Source organism: Ovis canadensis, chromosome 26 (genome assembly GCF_042477335.2).
Source record: "Ovis canadensis isolate MfBH-ARS-UI-01 breed Bighorn chromosome 26, ARS-UI_OviCan_v2, whole genome shotgun sequence".
Lineage (NCBI taxonomy): Eukaryota > Metazoa > Chordata > Mammalia > Artiodactyla > Bovidae > Ovis > Ovis canadensis.
The window spans coordinates 47,588,097-47,610,582 of record NC_091270.1 but is presented as its reverse complement, the minus strand read 5'-3'; the positions used below and the strand labels follow the sequence as shown (position 1 = coordinate 47,610,582).

At 44.0% G+C, this 22,486-nt stretch overlaps 1 protein-coding gene across 1 annotated transcript in view; it reads right to left on the bottom strand.

Annotated features, from left to right (window-relative positions):
- The window catches only part of KCNU1 (potassium calcium-activated channel subfamily U member 1), a 138,971-nt gene that overhangs the window by 6,000 nt on the left and 110,485 nt on the right, over positions 1-22,486 (bottom strand). The window contains exons 20-24 of the mRNA XM_069572840.1: positions 20,327-20,423; positions 16,356-16,580; positions 14,822-15,008; positions 8,354-8,425; positions 5,296-5,435 (exon numbers count right to left, since the gene is read on the bottom strand). Of these exons, the coding sequence (XP_069428941.1) occupies positions 5,296-5,435; positions 8,354-8,425; positions 14,822-15,008; positions 16,356-16,580; positions 20,327-20,423 (721 nt within the window). The remainder of the gene's footprint in view (positions 1-5,295; positions 5,436-8,353; positions 8,426-14,821; positions 15,009-16,355; positions 16,581-20,326; positions 20,424-22,486) is intronic.

Sequence of the window (22,486 nt, the reverse complement as noted above, 5' to 3'; positions counted from 1 at the left end):
TATCTCTCATAGCTGTTATAGAACACTTCAAAAACTGTATGTGTTGAGTAAATCAATGGAATTTTAGAATATTTGACATCAAAATGAAGCCAGAGATTGATGTGTGGGTCAGCTTAATTTGAAACTAGCTTGAGTCAAAAGAAGCGTAGCCATTTTCTTAAGCTTCTTTTCCAAAGGATTCCTACATAGCGTGTTGACTAGGCAGTGACATACATGGAAACATCATTTAATAACTGCCCATGAAGTTTTCTCAAACCTATTGTTTTCTATGTAAAGCTGTGAATTTCCTACCTTTGTCTTAGTTAAATTGGACTTTCACTCCCGTAGAAATAATTTACGTGGCTATATAGCACTTATGTAAAAATCAGTACTTTCGTTTTCATTATGAATAATAGGAATGACTTAATCGCTATTGAGAAATTGTACCATTGACTTTCTCTGTCCAAATTCAGGGATTTGCCTCCTGAAGCCTGGGTTGTGAGAGGGGCCTCTTTACGAGTCTTCTTCTCATTTGTGATCCATCACTCAAAATGCTTGCAGAAAGATTGTCTAGAAACACAAATTTGGACTTTCACTGTCAGACCTCTGCTGGAAAACCGAATTCAGACTCATTTTTGTGGCATTCAAAGATTCACAAGATCTGACGTTCCCTCCAGGGCACACTGGTCTCTCTGCAGCCGCTCGAGCTACACACTTGCTCCTTCAAGCCCTCGCTTTGGAACATTGGCTTCATCTTTCCTCTATGAAACTGGCAGATTCTTCACTGGCCTCCTTATTAGAGTGAAATTTTCCTTGCTTTGCAATCCCGTGGTCACTGGCTTTTATTCTGCATTTGAGAGCTAACTGTTTGTAGGGAACACTTCCAGGTTTGAATCTTGGGCTGGCGTGTTCTAGCAGAATACCTTTGGACAAGTCATGCGTTCTCTTAGCCACAGTTTTATGATCTTAAAGCTGACATAATAATACCCATTTTTGAGCACTATTTGTGGGATTAAATGAGATACACAGCACACACACTGAATTCTGTTATCTCTGACATTGGTTCTCATGTACCTAGATCACCTGGAGTGATATTTGTGAGAGTAGATTTCCAAGACCCCTGATCTACTCTATCAGAATTTCCGAAGACACCGGTGGTCCTCACACCACACTGGGAGGGAGCAATGCTGCCTTAAATGAAGTGGTCTTTCAGAAAGAGGTTATCTACTCAATACTCATGTTCTCAGGAATGCATTGGACCAAGCAGGGGTAAAAATACTGAGTGCAAAGATGGTTGCAAATAATTAATTATTGCAAATAATTTTAAAAATTGAGTGCAAAAACAGCTGTAAGAATATTGAGTGCAATTGGCAGCTGATTTTTAACAAGTAAATGCGTATTGCTAGGAAAATGGAGAGACCACTGGAGAAGGTAAGCTGGAAAAGAATATAATCTAAGTTAATTAAGAGAAAATAAAAAGAATTTCTATAATATTTTTCAGATTACAGATGACTTCAAATGCTTTCTCCATCCTCATGTCCAGACTGCAAAGATTCCCTAAGTGACATTCCTTTCTGTTGTGTCCTGTGACCACCCAGAAGGATGCTTAAGGATCTGGCTCCCTGAAATCCAGGAGGGTGCAGAGGTTGTAAATCCAGGCTGGGCCACAATCCGTTTAAGAACAAGTGGCCGTGGTGCAGAATGATCAAACATAATGCTGTTAGGATAATTCTCCACTGATTAAAGAAAAAGGTGTAACTTCTAGGGTTATCCTGGTGTCCGTGGCTCTGCGGAAAAGTACTTTACATATTTAATGGAGAGAGGCTTAGCTTTTGAATATATCATTTCTTCAGTGTTGACATCAAAAGGCTTGCAATTCTATATTGGGGGAAATAATGGGATTTACATGTCACCCTTACTCTGCGAGCTCATCTAATATCCTTATTATTCAGGGTTTCATAGCACTACCCTATGGGTCTCTCTCTTTTTTTTTTTCTTTCCTCCTTTTCTCCCTTCATTTTTTTTTTTTTTTTTTTTTTACTTTCTCAAGTTGAAATGTGTTTGAAACAGTTTAGGGCTTCTAAACTTGGAGAATGTCTCTAATATAATAAGATTTACTAGAATTTGGACTTCCAATGCTAGAAAATGTTGTAGAAAAGGGTTTTAACTTTGAACTACAATGACGCTTGAGGTCTCACTCATAACCCAGGATTAACACTCCTTAACAATACAGATCCTAGCAGCCTAGCTACTTGCTGCTTTTTCTTCTAAGAGTTTCTCAAAAGGCCTGAAGACCAACATTTTTTGAGTAATACTTCTGAGAATGAGGCTATATGGGAGGAAAACTGAGTGAACTCGAGAAACCAGGTAACTGCTGTTACTGTCCTTACCTTCTTATAAGTAAAGGAAAATGCTCTCTCTTTCATGTCTAGTTCTGAAATTCTATTATTATAAAGTTCTGCTCCCATGTATGTGTGAGTGGGGTGGTCTGGGTGCCCCACCCCTAGAGTTTTTTATACTTTATTTTTTAAATATTTGTATTTATTTTTGGCTGTGCTGTGTCCTCACTGCTGCAAGCAGGCTACTCTGGAGGTGGCACGTGGGCTTCTCACTGTGATATTTCTTTTCGGGGAGCACGGGCTCTTGTGCTCAAGCTCAGTAGTTGTGGCACACGGGCTTAGTTTTTCCATGACATGTGGGATCTTCCTGGATCAGGGATCAAATCTGTGTCCCCTGCATTAGCCATCAGGGCCCCCTCCAGATATTAATCTTTATAGCATCGAACTATAAAGGATTTATCAGTTCAGTTCAGTTCAGTCGCTCAGTTGTGTCCAACTCTTTGCGACCCCATGAATTGCAGCACGCCAGGCCTCCCTGTCCATCACCAACTCCCGGAGCTCACCCAAACTCATGTGCATCGAGTCAGTGATGCCATCCAGCCATCTCATCCTCTGTCGTCCCCTTCTCCTCCTGCCCCCAGTCCCTCTCAGCATCAGAGTCTTTTCCAATGAGTCAACTCTTCGCATGAGGTGGCCAAACTACTGGAGTTTCAGCCTCAGCATCAGTCCTTCCAAAGAATACCCAGGGCTGATCTCCTTCAGAATGGACTGGTTGGATCTCCTTACAGTCCAAGGGACTCTCAAGAGTCTTCTCCAACACCACAGTTCAAAAGCATCAATTCTTCAGCTCTCAGCTTTCTTCACAGTCCAACTCTCACATCCATACATGACCGCTGGAAAAACCATAGCCTTGACTAGATGGTCCTCTGTTGGCAAAATCCTCTATAAACTATAGAGGATTAAAAGCAAATCTCACTTACACATTATAGGTGTGTTTCTCCAGCTGGGCCAACTGTTTACAGTAATATTCCAGGGGATACCTGAAGATACTGTGTTGGCTGAATCAGAATATTTGGAGGAAAAATCCACTATTTTTTTATGAAAAAAAAAAAAAAGACAGGTGTATCAGGGGATAGAAGGGGGAAGTACATGAAAATCTCAAACAGAACTTCAGTGCTTCCAAGGAGGGACAAGTTCCCACCACTTTATTCAGGCTCAGCTCTCTCCCAGGACCTGTGAGTTTCTTCTCCTTGTGTTTCTCACTGGTGATTTAGCACAGAGCAGTTTTCAGAGGACTTGTGAGGAGGGGGAGGAAATAGAGGTCACCTAGACTGGAGTCGAGGAGGGACCTCACCCTGCTCCAGAAGCTGCAGAGGCGTCAGCCCCCTTCATCCAAGGCAGCCTGTCCTGAACACGCCTGTCGGTAGCCCCGCCCTCTGCAGAGGAGGGCACCAGGGAAACACACGTTTTGATTCTAATTATAACCTCTGACTCTGCTGCCACAGGAAACCGAGATCTTGATGCATCAAGCTGGACAGCAGGCAGGAAGAGCCCAGTCTAGAAGATGCTCCTTGGGGAGGGAAATGATGGGACGAAATAGACATGCAGCTGAGTGGCAGACAAGACTCCCAGCTGGGACCTGGAGACATGACTCGCAACATAGGGGAACAGGAATCTGGGTCTCTTATATTTGGCCTCTCTGTTGGGCAGATTCTCTAACTTCTAAGTAGTAGTTTCTAAAGTCTTCTTAACAACTGAAATCCTTCTTCTAACCAAGCTGTATGCAGAAGCCTCAAGCGGGATCCAGCTGAGAGTAGAGCTGTTCTGATTGGGGGAAAGTGATGGGGAGACATTGGGAGCTGGAGCACCCTGGTCCCTTCCTCCCTGCCCATCCTATGGGGGCTCTGGAGCACCCCAGGAGGCGGATTCCTCCAAGCACAACTTCACCTCAGTGTACTGAAAGCACACTCATCATCACAGAGACCTCTAGAGTGGCAGTGGATCTGGTTGCAAGCTCTAACTCTGGAACCTTAGGGATTTGTCATGTGTGAGTGCAGTAACCTTTGGCACCTTAGTTACCCCTTTAGGCTTCAGATTCCTGATCTAGGAAACAAGGCTAGTGGGACTTTCCTGGTGGTCCAGTGGTTAAGAACTTGCCTGACAATGCTGGGGACACAGGTTTGATTCCTGGTCGGGGAACTGAGACCTCGCATGCCACGGGGCAACTAAGCCCGTGGGCCACAACTGCTGAGCCTGCACACCCCAGAGGCTGTGCACCACAATGAAGAGAGGCCCCCCGCTCACCCCAACTCGAGAAAGCCCACGCCCAGCAATGAAGTCCCAGCACAACCAAAAATAGATAAATAAATAAAAAGAAGGCTAGGAATTGTATCCTCCTAACTGGGTTGATGGGCGAATTAAACAGATAATGTGGGTAAGGCATTTAGCAGAGATCTTGGGCCCAAGGAAAAGCCTGAGGGATGACGTTATGACTGTTCCTAAGGTGGGTTCCCTGGTGGCTGAGATGGTAAAGAGTCTGCCTGCAAAGCGGGAGACCAGTGTTTGATCCCTGGGTTAGGAAGATCCCCTGGAGAAGGGAATGGCAACCCACTCCAGTGTTCTTGCCTGGAGAATCCCATGGACAGAGGAGTCTGGGGGCTACAGTCCACGGGGTCGCAAAGAGTCAGACACGACTGAGCGACTAACACAGGCTACAAGGTGGGTTCTATGCTGTTGATGTGCACGTTTCCCCTGGTATTGAGTGTCTTGGCTCCAAGAGCTTTAAGTTTCTAATCTTAAAAATGTAAGCTTCCCTTGCCACACAGTTATGAGAAAAGGCAAAATAATGTCAAGTGTTTCTGGAAAATCAGAGAATGCAGAATTGCTAGGCTTCAGTTAGCATCATCCCTGGACCCCCACGTGCTCTGCCCTACGCAAGGGGCTGGTCGTGCGGGCTCCTGGGCTTTGTGGCACTCACCGTGGCCAGGAGGGAATCCAGGAAGCTGCCAGAAAAGACGGTGCCTGTGGCGAAGGCAGTGCTCAGATGCAGGTTCGTTCCGGAAAAGTTCCCTTCCATCCCACTGAGCTGTTCAATAAAGTGGATGTTGGAAGGATTTTCTGCAAGAAAAGAGGCAAAAGGGAAAGGCAGGCAGACAAGTTTAGGAACACAGGACTTTCAGAGCAGGCTGACCAAGTGCGGGAGGGTGGGGGGAGGGGGGAACCATTGCTCAAAGGGACAGATGCCACTATGGGGTCAAGGTGGGACCTGCCTCAATTTTAGTACTTTTTTTTTTTCCTTTCTAAGTATCTTCATCCCCTGAAGATCGGATATCCTCTTGGGTACCTTCATCATCAAGGAGCTATTCTTGGATCTTAGGACCAGTTTCTCCAAGCATGTGTCCTGAAAATCACTCTGTATAATTTGTCTTTCAAGCCAGGACACTTTGCGGGGAAGGTGGGGAACACTTTCAATAATCACACAGGGATAAAAGACATAAATAGAACATCTGCTTGCCCCTGTTATTGTCTTTTTCTCCATATACTGTCTCACAGATGGCTTGGTATTTACTTAGGTTCTTAGAGTCATGTGGGCCTAGAATGAGTTAATCAGGGGCTTCCGAAACTTAATGTGCAAAGTGAACTGAGGATCCTGTTATGACACATTTTCTGATCCACGGGGTCTAAGGTGGGCCTGAGCATCCGTGTGTCCAACAAGCTTCCAGATGCTGCTGCTACGGCTGATTCGTGGACTACACTTTGAGTAGCAAGGGCTTTGAGAATCATCCTAACCAGACCAGGGTGGCAGCGGCTGGATTATCCATTAGCAAATCTATGCTGGCCCCAAGCTATAGCTCAGACCCCTGTAGGCAACCTCTGTGCTCAATGCAATCATTCATTTCTAAGATAGCAGAGGCACTGGCTATCTTCGTTCCAAGACTATGGCTTCAAAAATATTTTAGTATAGAGGACAGCATTGGCAGACAGTGATAATGTCTCCTACCAGAGCCAAGGGAAGGCACGCTTACTGCCCGTTATAAAAGATTCTGGTTCCCAAAGCTCAGGGTTCCTCTCCAACAAAGCAATTCATGGTGGATCCTGGACGGTCTTGTCTTCCATAAACTGGGCAGATTAACCTGTTATTATAGCTTGCAAGTTGCAAGATGTCGTCGATCCTCCAAAGTGCTTGATTGTCTTATTACTGATCCAAACAAATCTATTGGATATGCAACTCAGAGCACACTCTTTACTGAGCTTGGATTGGTTCCTCATTCTTAAAATTATTCCTTAGTCAAGTTTGGGGGAAGCAATAGACTTCTAGTATTAGGGAACAATTTTCTTCCAAGAACTATGTATATTTATAAAAGAAGAGGGAGGTATGACTAATATCAACCCAAATTTCCTATGCACACATACTTTCTTCCTCTTGAACTGCCAACCCTCAACACACACACACACACACAGACACACAGACACACACACACACACCAGGAGCCCTTGTCCAGTTCTTGCTGTGTCATCCTAAACCAGTGGCTTCAGTGTTCCCAGTCTGTTTCCTGCATTGTACACTCCGTACTGAAAGGCTGGCTCTCAAATCTGCAGCTCTTACGCCACTGTGATCCTTCCTTGCAGCCAAAGAACAGAAACTGAGTGAACTGGCAGGAGAATTGTTCGGCTAATTTGACAGCTGCTGCCAGGTGCCAGAAAGTGTTTAGTTGAACAAAGCTGTATGTCCCTGGAGAGTGACCAGATGCATTTCTGCGGCCAGTGAGAAGCTCGCTGGTCCCCTCCCAACCACTCTAACTTATACGAAACTTAGGGTATATACACATCAGGGTGACAGACGGCTTAAAAGTGAATAAAAATAAAACAAAAATGAGAACTATAGCCAACAGTTTTAGGGTAGTTACAGACAGATGGGCAGGGAAGAGCCAGGCTCAAGGGCTCTGAGATCTTCCAACCTGGATTTGAAGGGCTAGGGCTCCGGGGCACGGGGACTGTTGCCCGCCTTCCTATGCACAGCCACTCCCAAACCACAGAGTAGTGTCACCCACTGGTTCCTCTCTATGTTCACCTGCTTCGTTTCTGAAACTCTGAGGTCTGTTCATCTGTTTGGTTAAAGTTTCATTTGGCTTACATATGCTGAATCATAAAATTCCCACTAAAACATTTGTTACATCCTTGAATCAAGTCAAATCTCATGCCCAGGGCCAACTTAAAAGATTGACTTTGAGCTGATCCAACCTATGTTAAAGGTACTGCCCCCTCTTCTGTAACCTCCCCTTTTCTCACCAACTATTACCAGTATTAAACCCAGGGTCTCCCCGAGTGCCTCACAAACACCCCCCAGTGTCCTCAGGCACCCCCTGCCTTTCTTGCTGCCCCTGGGGCTGCTCACATCTGGGGAGGTTCCATATACATTCGTTTTCCATAAGGTGTTGGTGAGAGGTAATATCCTGGTCTGTTATTTCTGCTATGGAGCCTTTCTGTTTTATAAGAGAACTGCTCAGGGCTGGGATCAAGAAGACACAGGGGACTCAGGAGCAAGCCTCTTCCTAAAGTCTGCACCCCGGCCTCACTGGCCTCACCCCAGCACCTACCCTGGGGTCACCACAGGAGAGGAAGAAGACTGATGGGCAGAGAAGCTGGTTCAGGGAAAGCCTTTCTTGCAGTTTTCAAATCAATGTCCCCTCCCCTGGTGGGTTCCTTCTGAATGAGGCTGAGCCAAGAGCTGGTCCCCTTCCCCTGGAAACTGCAGGAGTGGGGAAGGCGGGAGCCACTTCTGCCCCAACTGCCCCCGCCCAACACACACACGCACACACTCCCCCCCCCACACACACACGACAGGCTCTGCTGGATGACGTCAACATCACCAATCGAATAAAAGCCTAATATATTGTCCTTCAAACACAGAATGGTCTCTTGGCCTCCTTCTGGGTCCTCAGTCCTTTGACGGTGGATCCTAAAGGCAACCCTGGGACATCGAGCGCACAGGCAAAGACTTCTCCCTTGAATTCTCCCCTTGAAACACAACTTACTCAGTTCGGTGAGAATGGGGATCCTTCGGCACTTTGATTTCCTGGGATTGCTACTGAAGTACTGGGCAAACTCTGCAGAACAGACAACAGGGAGGGAAGGGGTCGATAAACGTAAACGCGGTGGTTGGTGACACAGACCAGGATTGGGGAACGCACTGTGGCTCTTGGTGCTTTATCTTAGCAAACCGACCCTCACGCCCAAATCCCAAATCTTTTTCTATAATTAGAAAAAAGAAGAGAAAGTCTCAGCCTCTGCTTTCCAGTTTAGTGGTGTGTGTGTGTGTGTTTCCTAAATCAGCAGTCCTCAATTTTTTTTGGCACCAGGGATCGGTTTCATGGAAGACAATTTTTCCATGGGATGGTTTTGGGATGATTCAAGTGCATTATATTTATCGCACACTTTATGTCTAATCTAAAGCCACCGCTGATCTGACGGGGGTGACCGGTCTGTGGCTCAGAGGTTGGGGACCCCCGTCCTAAATGACCTTCCAGGTAAATTGCAAAAACAGGTGGCGCTCTCCCCATAGTTGTTTATTGGCAAACAAAGTTTAAATACGATTGTTCTGCAACGCGTGGGGTCCTGGGTGATGGCTCAGGCAGGCAGTGCCTCAAACCACATCCGTTTGCTTGTAGTACTTTCAGGAAACTGTGAATAAGAAGGAATGCCTCCCCAGGAGCTCTTGGGGATACATGGCCACTGGGGGGGCTTCTGGCTCCTGATGCTTCTGCTTCTTTGGGGTCCTCCTGGCCTGAGGCTCTGCCCGCATCCTCTTTCTTCTTCAGCAAGACTGCCTGCCTTCCAGATCTGGTTGGTCTTCCCAATCCGTAACGTCTCGGGAATGCCTTAAAGACTGGGACTGGAGGTCACAGGAGCCTCCGTGCTTTGCTTTCAGTTCCTACCCTAGGAGATGAGGCCCTTCCTCTCTGTCCACAAGCCTCGAATACCAAAGAGAGTCGGTGCCCAGCCCCGGCCCGGAACACAGCCTCAGCTCGTGTTGACAAATGAGGAGTTTCGAAAACAAGAATGACACCAGAGTTTTGGTCGCCAAGTTAAACCCTCAATAAAGGTAAAGAAAGAAAACAGAAGAGAGAAATAGGGATCTAGGATCCTGATTAAAAGCAAAGAAACACAACCAAGCAAAACAAATACACGATGCTCTCCTCAGGAGTTCTGCTTTAAAACTGCTGCTTAGGGACTTCCCTGGCAGTCCAGTGGCTATGACTCTGGGCTCCCAATGCAGGGACCCAGGTTCAATCCCTGGTCAGAGAACTAGATCTCACATTCCGAAACTAAAGATCTCAAGGGCCGTGTGCCCCAACTAACACCCAGTGCAGCCTAAACAACCAAAAAAAATGCTTGTTACCTTTCTTGAACTTTACTGAGAACACTATGCATGTAAGAGGGAGAAAATATCGTGAAACTTAAGTCTATTTGTCATCAAGATTCTCTGTTGCCTTGGAAGAAGGTGAAATATGTGGAGAATCTATTGTTTCCCAAGCCAGGGAAACAGTGGGGAGGGAGAGTGAGATGAACAAATTTGGTTTGGTAAGAGAGTCTGCGAAACAGACCGAGGCATGGTCACGGGGACACTGGCCACTGAGACGGGGTCGGGAAAAGGGGAAATCCAGAGGGCGGTTTTGTTCCCAGATGGAATGCTAAGCTCTGCAGGGTTTACCGCTTCTCCCATCTCCCCAGGAAGTCAGTAAAAGGGCCAGTCCTGGTTAATGCAGAGTAGAGCTGAGGACATTTCAGATTGCCACCAAAATGCTGAGTAGATTTAGGGTGAACACAGAAGCAACACGGGGCCAGGGGCAACGCAGAAGTTAGAACCAGAAGCAAATGGCCTTAGGACTTCAGCAAACCCCTTTAGCTTTCTGCGAGGAAACAGATGGCCTGGGGCAAACCTCATCCACACAGCTATTAAAGAGGAGGGTTTGCGTGATGGCTAGAGATCAGATATCCAAACTCACTGGGAAATCTTATTGCTGATGGGATCTGAATACACTCCACTCTTTTCCCTAAATTTCTGGGATTGTCATAATGCAGAGAGGCTTGGGGGAACTGAGATTTTATTTGATTTTCAGAGCCATACGAGGTGTTTTATCTGCTTTATGTCCCTTCCTTCCTTCCTTCTTCCCTCCCTCTCTTCCTTCCTTCTTTCCACCCTCATCTCCTTCTTACCTGTCCTCTGTCTACGATTCTTTAAGGAGTATCAGCTCCAGGTTAGAACTGTGAACAGTCCTTTCCCCAATTACTACGTGTTGCAAATAAACAAAATATGTTCAGATAGTGAAGAGCAGTATGAAAAAACCTAAGTTTTCAGGACTGACAAGGGAGGTGGCCTTACTTAGGGTGTGAAGAGGTTTCTCTGACATTGAAATGCCTTTCTGAGTGATGAGCAAAAGACATCCAACCAGAGGGGACTAAAGGCAGGAAAGAGCCCGTATAAACAGGCTGAACGAGGAGGAAGTTCAAGCTCCTTTCTGGCCTGCAAGACCCTCTATGGTTTTCCTATGATTGTTATGGGTCGCCATTATAAGACTGAAAGGAGGAAACTGATATTATCCAATAAATACTTGCAAAAAATCCTTCTGGCTGCTGTGAACAGTAGAAACGGCAAGGAAGTAAGAATGATGACATCGAATGGTGACATGGAATAAATTATGTTGTGTGAGATCACCTTTGAAGACAAGGAAACTGACTCAAGGTTTATATACTTGGCCCAAGATTATATGGCTTGCGAAGGATGGATGGGTTCTTACATACCAATTAGTACTTATTTCAAAGCCCATCTTCTTTTCAGGGCTTCTTTGTAGTCCTGTTAAAATATACCAGGTTGGGTTGGTATTTTCAATAAAACACTGACATCAGTTTCCCTCAAAGGGGAAATCCTCCTTCAAATTCCACTTTCTGATTCCAATTCCCTCTAAAAGGGTTTGGAAAATCCCGAATTTCAGAGGCAAATGATCTTCTTGGATAGAGACATGTCCACATCAGCTGGCGTAACTGTGTAAGTATCTTCTCTGACACCAGCTGGGGCGCAGAGACAGTTTCTGCCTGAACTCCACCCTTCCTTGTAAAGTAATGGTTAATGTGAATGGTAATTTGAATATGTATCTGATGATAGCCTGGGTACATTCTACTAATGTCAATATTTTTGCCACCTAGTAGTATACAGTATTATACCTGAAATCTTCCAGGCTGGCAGGGTGCTATTATAAAAGATTGCTTAATTGTAGATTACTGCTGTACGTTTAAATTTCAGTAGCATATTAAGTTGTCAGACTTAATTACCGTTATATGTTTAGATTATGCCACAGATTATTTAGTTCAGTACCTAGGTTTGCCAACCTGTTCTTGAGACATGACAGGGCAGTAATTAGAGCATCAGCTGAAAAATCTAAAGCTTTCCATGATGTCGTCCTTTAGCGAGTCTTCAGTCTCTCTGTCCTTCCATGTCCAAGGTCCCTCGGGGGACCACTGGATGCAACAGCATTGCTGGTCCTAGATAGGGTTTATGTGTGACTTTGGCATGATCATGAAGACATGGAAAAGCCTGCTGATGCCACAAAAGCCTCAGCAGACACGTCCGGAGCAAGAGTTCTCAGTCTTGATCCTATCGCCATTTCACACTTGTGCACTGCAGGATTTTAGCAGCATCTCTGACCTCTACCCACTAGATGCCAACAGCACCACCCCCCAAGTCATGATAACCAAAACTGTCTCCAGACATTGTCAGCTGACCTATGGGGGTAAAACTGCCCCTGGTTGGGAACCACTGTCTTAGAGAAAGGAGAAGAAAATTGCCAGGATGCTAGACGCATGTTGGTGCTCAGTGTGGAAGAGCTTTTCTCCCTCCCTTCGTCTCCCTCCCTTCTACAATTGTGAAATTGTAGAATTTCACGATCCTTTATACTCTCAGTTCTTGGAGGTGATAATTCCCATTGCCACCTGCTTGGTCTGGTGCAAGGGGAGTATTAGTATGAAATGGGAAGAATGGTTAAGAGAACTGATCAGGCTTCTCTGAGGGTTGGGAATTTCTCTACACAAACTCCAGGGAGATTCCTGTGATGCCAGAACAACTGATGAGGTTTCTGAGTGACAGTCTTTGGCTATCCCCATGCGTGCACAGTGTGAGTTTACTGCTGGCTACCTCTCTTAGGTAGCACAAGAGAGCCTGTCCAGACCTCTATTTCCTTATCACGCAATGGGTGTATTGACAACCACACAAGGAAATATGCAAGGTCTACCCAATATACTTTTCTCTAAACTGTCCCTTTTGTCATTGGGGAGAGCACCTACTCATACTTCATGATGATTCAAACACTCTGACATCCCTTCATCATCTCTTTCTCCCTTCCAACCCTTTTCCCCTCTTTTCTCTCTCTCTTTCTCTCTCTATCTACTAAACCCATCATGTGCTCTTTTAAGGATAACCTAGCCTGCAGCAGAGTGTGTGACACATACAAAGTCAATATATTCTTGTTGAATGAATAAATGCATAAATGAGGGGATAAGAATCCCTAGATACATAAGAAAAGAATCTAGAAGTAAAGTCATAGGTTTCTATATGGCTTAGCCTGTATAGGATGTAAGATTAAAAAATAATAGACGGACAAGTCACCCGATGATTAGCTAGGTGGCTTATGACAGTCCACCCCCAGCTGTTACTGAGTGAGCATTTTCATCTGTATATTGATGACACTGCCTTCAGAACGAATGCTTCTCTGTCCAATTTTAGAAAGTTGAAAGCACGATAAACACACACACACACCATACAAATTTTGTGTAAATCTGAGTACCCTAATTGCTAAGGACTGATGTACAGAACACAATGTCATTTTTATGCATCTCCAGATTAGCTCAGCAAAGGTATGGCTCACATTTTCTTAGCGATGATTTTCAATGTAACCTGATATTCAGGAACTGCTTTGCTATTAGTTTCACTTAACAAAAACCCCTGAAACTCTGGTTTAGGTTGAGTGGTGTTTGGCTGTGCAGTGCAGGTCTATGCAGTAGCTGACTTAATTCATCCACCAAAGACTTGACGAGATTATTCATTTATTCTCCCAAGAGCCCTCAATTTTCTCTCCTAGCAACTAGGAGTCAGAGAGTGGTCTTTTGGTTTCCTGATTTCACTCGTGAACATGTCCATCCACTGTCATGACCGTGAAAGCTTTGTGAAGCCTGGACTGTCTGCCCTCTTCAAGCTCCATGTGAAGTAGGACAGCTGTGGTCAGCAAGCCACGGGGTTGGAGGATGGAGTGCCCTATCTTAATATGAAGCATCCACATCCCCAAGGGAAACAGGTGGATCTGGGGTTGGGAGGCATCTCCAACCAAGGGTTGTGTTCACTTCATGAATTGAGAATCTGTTCTAAATACTGAAAATTATTCACCAATAATATTTTCATATTAAGTTAAGTGGCTAGTCATCAATTTTTAGAAATGGACTGAGAGCTAAGCCTTTTCCCAATTCGGGGAGAAGGACAGCCACAAGTCTGCCACAGGAATATAGCTGAAGCACATTTTGGGCAAGTGAGGTGCACGGAAACTCCTCAGAGTCCACCTACTGGCTCACTTACTTTGATTTAATAAGTGCGTGTTACGCATCCACAGGTGCTTCCCAAGGGCTTCCCTGGTAGCTCAACTGGTAAAAATCCGCCTGCAATGCGGGAGACCTGGGTTTGATCCCTGGGTTGGGAAGATCCCCTGAAGAAGGGAAAGGCTACCCACTCCAGTATTCTGGCCTGGAGAATTCCATGGACTGTACAGTCCAAGGGGTCACAAAGAGTTGGACACAACTGAACAACTTTCACTTCAGGCATCTACAGAAGGACCCTAATTGTACTGAGAGGAGTACAAAGGAGGAAGAGACGCAAACCCCATCCTGAAGCAACTTCCCCACTTCTCACCATCTCTTCCCAACCTGAAGCTGAAATGTGACGCTTTTAGTTTATAGAAATTGAAAAGGACTTTAGTGCTAATCTTCTAAAAATTCATGTAGTGAAAGTATCTTGAAGACTGAGAGAGAGTTAGGCTTCATTCTCTCCAAGCACAAAAATAAGAATAGTAACTTGAACATCTACTAGCTCCAACAAGAACTAAGTGGCAACAATAATACTTGTTATTAACAATAATGAAATACCAATGGCTATGTTCACTAATAATTAATTCATAACAATAAACAGCACTTATGACTCCATGATTTTCCTTAATATGAGAAAACAGTGTTAGGCACATTCCAGTTAGGAGATGGACATCACTTTTCACTGGACCAGGGTTCCCCAGGACTGAACTGTCCACTAACCACTAATCCGAGTACAGAATTCTCAGAGCTGGAAGGGATTTTACAAGCCATCCGGCTCCGTTTCTCCTCCTCCCCATCATGAGCGTTTTTTAGAGAGGAGTTGACTCTTTGCTCGTCTTGTCCTCTCCAGCCCCTTTCTATCGGGGTGTGGTCCTTACGTGGGCCTGAGGGTGTCTGGGCCGAGCAGCTGATTCTCAGGTGTCCGACGTTGAGCGTGGCCATGATGGGCTCTGTGTCCACCAGAGTCGGGCTACTGGGTGACTTACAGGAGGAGGATAAGACAGCGCACATGGAACACTCCTCTATGTTGACCGCATGGAGGTCTACAGAATAGAGCGCAGATCCCTAAGGAGAGAAAATCGGGTGAGAGGACACGTCTCAGACGGCGCTGGGGCACTGGGGATGATGCAAGCTTCTGAACCACAGCTTGCGTCAAGTCACCTGGATGACTCGAGTGGGAGGAGAAGGGGGCGACAGAGGATGAGATGGTTGGAAGGCATTGTCAATTCAATGGACATGAATTTCAGCAAATGCCTGGAGATAATGAAGGACAGGGAAGCCCGGCATGCTGCAGTCCATGGGGTCGCAAAGAGTCAGTCACACCTGAGCTACTGAACAACAGCTAAGGATAACAGGGGTGAGGAAGACATCACATCTAAAGATCTAAAGGTCACCTCTGCATCCTCACAATTGTGCTTGTAGGTGGCCGTACCTGGAACCTGGATTAATTAGTAAAGTGGCAGTTGCTCCTTTGGTGGAGAAATAGGGAGAGATCTGGTCCCACCATTAGGTGGCTCAGATGCAGTTACTGGTGATTCCTGACACCAGCTGAATCTGGAGACTTCTGGTCATTTTCTTTCCTCACTTTCTACAGACTGAGGTGGTACAGGGAATTTTGTGGTGACTCTTTTAAAAGCAATACAACTTGCTTCCTGAGACAACTGCTTTTAAAGAATATTTCTGATATATTGATAGCATTTCTTGAAAAATCAAATGCTTTGGTGCATCTCACACTGCCTATGTATATTTTAATCCAGGAAAATGCTGGCCTATAATGAGATACAGATCTATGTTGGTTCAGAGCAAAGACAATTACAACCCACAGTACCACAGGTGCCTAATGGACCCATTTCTCAGAATTCCTCCTTTTCATACATCTATCAAGGACCTCATGGCATTATGTGGTCCATAAAAGACGAGTTTGCAGAAACAATGAGAAAGTTAGAGCGCAGCCTAGAAAGGCTGGCTAGGATCAGCTCAGGTGTGCACACTAGGTCAGAATCAGATTCAGAAGTGCAGAGAAACTCTTTACATAAAGGCCACACACATGGTCATTAATATAAACATGAAAATATCTCGATTTAAATCCTAGTCCAGCTACTTATCCACCGTGTAAACTTGGACAGGTAACTTCCTTTCTCTGTGCTTACAGTTCAGCATCTTTAAAATTTATACTATGGGGTTATTTGGAGGGTTAAGTGAATTAGTATGTGCAACCTGCTTCAAATCATTTCTGATACCAGTAAGCACTGTATAATTGTATAAAATACTGTATAATACATTATTGATGTATTATTATTATCATGATTAATCCTAACAAGTATTATAATAATAATATATATATAATATAATAATACAACGTTATTATTATTATCATTATAACCATTCACTATTCCTTACTGTGACACTTACAGGCAGAATGTATATCTGGGGAAAATTCCGGATAAATCGCCATTCTCTCTGCAGGTAATCCAGAGACCCAACGAACACAATGTCTTTCAGCTCCTGACGGGTATAGTTGCTAGCTCTCAACGGCATTACAAAGTTCCGAAGTCCCATCAGTGTCGAGTGGGCATCTCCAAAGACACATGCTACAATGTGGTTCCGAAACTCGTATTTTGCCTTGTCAGTTCGTTTCTAAGCATAAGCAGGCCAGATTCTGGTCATTTTTAGAAACAAGATGACAGTCCCTTAAAGAAGGCTCCTTCCCCACATTCCAACTCTTCCAGGTATATTAACACTAGCACTTTCATAACAGTAATCAGATTCTGCAAATCCTCCTCATAACATGGAACATGGACAATTATACTTTATATCTTTTCATGGTGCTCCTGCTTATTTCACTTTTTCCAGTTTTATATTAGCTTGGAGTGCCTCAGTGAAAACTCAGATTGGTATCATTCCTCAAGTTGTGAAACCACTGAACCAAATGGGGAAAATAGCTCTCATTTTCATTACGTGTTTTTAGTCTCATATATGCTATGGTGGGCTTCCCTGGTAGCTCAGATGGTAAAGAATCTGCCTGCAATACAGGAGATCTGAGTTTGATCCCTGGGTTGGGAAGATCCCCTAGAGAAGGGAATGGCAACCCATTCCGGTATTCTTATCTGGAGAATTCCATGGACACAGGAGCCTGGCTGGCTACAGTCTACGGGGTTGCAAAGAGTCAGATGTGACTGAACAACTAACACACACACACACATGCTATCGTGTAACTCCCTGAAAACTTAAAACATTCCAACCCTGTTGCTAAACTTATGTTTTCTAGTGAATCTTGAAAATTACACCACGTTGTTCAGTATGATGCAGATTTCAGTGGATTTTTATACATATGAAAACACATATATTAGTTTGAACCATATGAAATTGCCTTCTTCTGGGTCAAAAACGGTTGACTATTGGCAACTTCATGTGGTTCCACCTGCTACATTGAATGGATTCAAGAGAACGCCAGAGTTGAGGAAATTTATCATGAAAAATACACACAATAAAAGGTTACAAACATTCTATTTCATCTCAGTCATCTGACTATGTCCTCAGAATCTTATCAGTGTGGCCGATTTTTAGCATCTCCCCTATACTTTTAAGCTGAAGACAAAACAATATATGTGATGGATATTTAGATCAGGTTTCTCCCACATTCACACAGACTTTTAAAAACGGTAAGTGTCACTTTTATTTAAAGGAATATTTTTTAAAGGAATATTTCTGAAAGAAACATTTTAAGTCTCTGTGATTGATTTCAGCGAATGAGTCAATGTCGTCTCTCATGGTGCAGGGACGAGTAGAAAAAGCACTGATTTTGTATTCTGGTTTTTATTCATGTATGACCATAAACGAGCTAGCCTCTGTCACGCCCAATTTCTTTACATTTAAATGATTTAAAAATGAAAGTTAATTCTGTTGTGGAAATGGGATAATATGTTGAAATTTCAGTACTTCTGTCTTTAACTGTTTTCAATAACCATTTAATCCAATCTGAATCACACTGAATTCCTAGATTTTCAGAGAAGGACTCTTGGAAACTGGTAGAAAACTTGCTAAATGTATTGACAAGTCCTTCCTGCTTGAGAGTGTTCTACATCCCTGAGTAGATGAAGACTCAGAATATTTCAGAGGGATGTATCATTCATTCTTATGCCAGTCCATCGCTGGTTAAAGGACAAGCATCTGTGAACCAGGGGCTGCTGAAATTTAACAGGATAGATAAGTCACATCTGATATCGCAACAATTAGAGTTTGTTCTATTAGCATAGACTGGGAAATACTCTTTCTGAAGGGAATGGTCCCGTAAGGGGACATGAAGCTACTGGTCTGGAGATCCTTTCTAGAAAGTGATATGAATCTTAACCAAATCCATTAAATAATTGTCTCTGGCTAATCCGATTAGTTTTAACTTGAATAATGACGCCTCTAACGGTATTTAATGGAACAACTCTGAAGTCCAGAAATCGCTCTTCTGAGTAGAACTAAACAATTAGGAACAAGATACATGGCGCAGGGCATTAATGGGTACAGCTAGTCCATTCTGAAGGAGATCAGCCCTGGGATTTCTTTGGAAGGAATGATGCTAAAGCTCAAACCCCAGTACTTTGGCTGCCTCATGCGAAGGGTTGACTCATTGGAAAAGACTCTGATGCTGGGAGGGAGTGGGGGCAGGAGGAGAAGGGGACGACAGAGGATGAGATGGCTGGATGGTGTCACTGACTCGATGGATGTGAGTCTGAGTGAACTCCGGGAGTTGGTGATGGACAGGGAGGCCTGGCATGCTGCGATTCATGGGGTGGCAAAGAGTCGGACACGACTGAGCAACTGAACTGAGCAAGGCAATTTCTCCAGGGAACGGTGGCACAAAACTGTCTTCCCACTGAGAAAGATGGTGGCTTCGGTAGGAAAGTGGGGAGTGCCCTATTTGCTCCAAGTAACAAACTGACAACTTCTGCTTGACTTTTCTGCAAAGCGAACCAAGTTCAAAGTTGGCGGGAAACTTGCAACCTGTACATTTCTCTTCTACGGTCACAGTTTCAAAACTCTCAGAACCTCTTACATTAGAAGCCTGTCTAAATTCATCAGAAGACTCAGTTATATTTCACATCGAGTGCCATAAGGGGACATCTCTCAGAGCAAGCTGTCTGGGGACTTACGAAACAGGGGATAAAGAAACATCTGCTATTTCCATCTCTTGGTCTCTTGAATGCTTCCATCTGCAGTCACCTCCCAACCTTTCTAAAGATGTCCCTCCCACTGAAAACATGTTTGCCTTCCTGCTCAACGGATGTTTGTTTCGTTTAAAATAAGACATACTCTCTAAAATGATGAGCTTCAGCAGTCCTAATAGTTTTCCAGTTGATATGACAGCTCTGACAACTTTGTGCTTCTGATCAAATGATTGATTATGCTTTTTACAAGAAATGGAACATATTTTGTCGGGACATTGGCACTGAGCACAAGGTTTGCGCGCGTGCGTGGGTGTGTGTGTGTAACAGAAAAAAGTGAACTAAACTATTTTTGGAAAGCAAGAAAAATACATAGTTATCAATTAGTCATAGCTGAACAAATTACACAGGGTTCTTACAACATGTAAGTAAACTTTTATTAGCTTATTTTAAATTAAAAAAATAACTTTTTGTTAGTCAAATTTACCAGCTACTCCTTGAAAAGTAAACCAGTGATACTGTACTTGAGTTTCCAACTCTGAGAATAGATGGAGATAAAGAAAGTGGGTGTCAGAGCCTGGGATTAGGATTTGAGATGTTTACATCTTGGTTGCTGGCATTTCACTGAACTGAGTTAAGTTTGTCTCCTTGGGAGGACAGAGTCAAGGACAGAATTCTACATCTATACGGATTCACTCATGCTGTGTGGTGTGGGAGGACCAAGCATTACAGAGCTCATTCCTTGGCTAATACACTCAGTATACGTATAACCAGCTTTAAGAAAAAATACTATAAAAAAATCCCAACTTTGAAAACAATAAATTAAGGAAACATTTATCTACTTTAAAAAAAAGGAAAGACTGCAGAATTCTTGAAAATAGTATGTTCCCCTGGTGCATGTAAATTAACCAGATTTACTAGAAAACAGCAAAGTTTCAGGAGAACATTATTCTGAATAACTGACTCAGCTGAACTATTAAAGGAAAGAGAAAGTGGTTGAAGAATCTGAGCTAAAGTGTTTTAAACGCTGGCATATTACCCACAAGGTTGTTGTCAAACGCCCCATCTGATACCCTGCATACATTTAGATGGCTCCTGAGGTTATATTTTTCCTTCAAAATGCACAGTTTACAAAGAGAAAGGGCAGGTGCTTATGATTAGTAGGAGGACACCATCTACCCTAAGAGGAGCTCAATTTCATCTGAGGTTTGGCTGCAGGTCACCTACCAGAATCATCTTGTTCAAAGGGGTGGCTCTGCACCAGTGAAACATGCCGCTGCTATCAAGGCGGTCGATCTCCTCTTCCGTTTCGCAGAAAAAATTCCTAAATGTGGAGAAGGGACAGTTAGCCTGGGAACACTCGGGGCTCTGGTTAACAATGCCCGATAACAAACTCGTTGAGCCTTGAACCCAAAGTGAATAACACAAAGAAAGCAACCTTAGGTCTGTGAGACTCCAGAATAAAGATTCATGTCTGAAGAACAGCAAGGGGTCAATGTCTTCAGAGTTGAAGGCACATTAAGCACTTTGGGCAAAAGCCAACAAGAATTGTGTGCATGTGTGTGTGTGTGTGTGTGTGTGTGTGTGTATGTGTGTGTGACATACCAGTCTCTCTTTTTACTTTAGATTAGATGTGTTCTAAAGGTAGTTATGTCTGCTTAAGTTTTGCCCTTAATTTTGTTACTGTTTTGATGCTACTGCTGTTTGGGAGAGCTCATGAGAGATGTTTTGTGCACCTGAATCTAGAACTTACAGGGTTAGGAGATCCAGTCACGAGTGGTATATCTCTCTCCTTAGCCTGTTTTCTTCTCCTCTCCTGTCCAGATCTTTTCTTATGGGTCTCGGTTGAAACATCCTTACTCATTAAATGCATTTTGCATCTTTTACAGCTTGCATCTCCCTGGCCTGCATTTGACTAAAACTTGCTCAAACCTTGGTCTAAGTCTTGGCAAACCCTTCCATGTGATCACCCCCACACCGCAGTCAGCCACAACACTTGTCATGCCATAGAGTCAATCACCAAAAAGGCTGGAGGAGGCTTAGAAAAATTCCACCCCCATCCTGAGGAATATGTGCCTGTGAGAGAAGAAGGGACACCCTAAAAGGATCACTGAGAGGTTTGGGTTAGAAAGCACTATTCAAGTTGAGAGAATCCAGGCCCAGGCTGCAGAAACAACCTCAGAATCCCAAGGACTTAACCCAACACGGGTTATTTCTCACACGCACTATTCATTTTGCTGAGATGAACAGGTGTCTCTGCTCCATACAGTCACTCAGCGTCTTAAAGGGAAAGAGGATCTACTATATTAAATTGATTGGCATGCCCCCCTGGAACTCATGTCCTGCTTGTCATCAAGGCAAGAGAAGAGAAAGAGATAAGAGAGTCAGGCTCAGGCATTTAACTGCCTTGGCCCAAGTCAACCAGCCATTGTACCTCACATTTCACTGGCCAGAATGAGTCACAGGGCTCCTGCCACCTTTATGGGGCTGAGGAATCGGGGAGCATTTGAAATACCTGCTGAGCATTTCTGTCGGTTTCAGAGACTTTACCCCTTAGTTCACGGATAAAAGTCAAAGAGCTAACAGACCGTAAACCTGACACTTGAATATACTGATGAGGTTGAGATTACTGGTATTCACAATTTCCCACTCTCTTTTCCTGCCTTAGCAGATGGACAGGTTAGGTGAGACCACGTGATTCGTTCTGGCCAATGATGTGTGAGCAGTGATGGCTGACACAGGGAGAAGTCCTCAGGTGAGGCTCCATACCTCCTCCTAACCTGCTGCAGAGATGACCAGCCTGAGTATATGAGTGATGATGTGGAGCTGATTCCTTGCCTTCCTGGCCCATGCTGGACATGTAACATGAACAAGAAATACGGGTTGTGCTAAGCCGCTAAGGTTTCATGGTTGCTACGACAGTATTAGTCAGCCCTATTCTAACACAATGACCCTTTCCAAAATATTCCATACTGTGAGCAACTGGAGAAGTCCCTAGGAAATATTTTCTGGAGGCAAACAAATTTTGAGAACAGTAACTCCTCTTTGAAATTTACCCTACACTTAGCATAGGAAAGGTTCTGAAAAGTCATGCAAAAAAGATATTTGAAATTTGTATAATTCAGTGTTTCACACTTTTTTGACCACATAAATGTTACTATTTGCTTAACTACCTATACTTATTTAAACACGTCTGTTACTCTGCCTTTTCCAACATAGTGTACCATGGCCTACTATGGGTTCAGCCCTGGTAACCAGTAGCTTAAGAGACAGCATTCTCCTGTGAGATTTTGCTATTCATCCATGGAGTAATATGACCTGTTTCTCTTTGTGCTGAAGGGTTAGGGGTATTCTCTGTGAATTAATACAGCTTGTTATTCGATACCT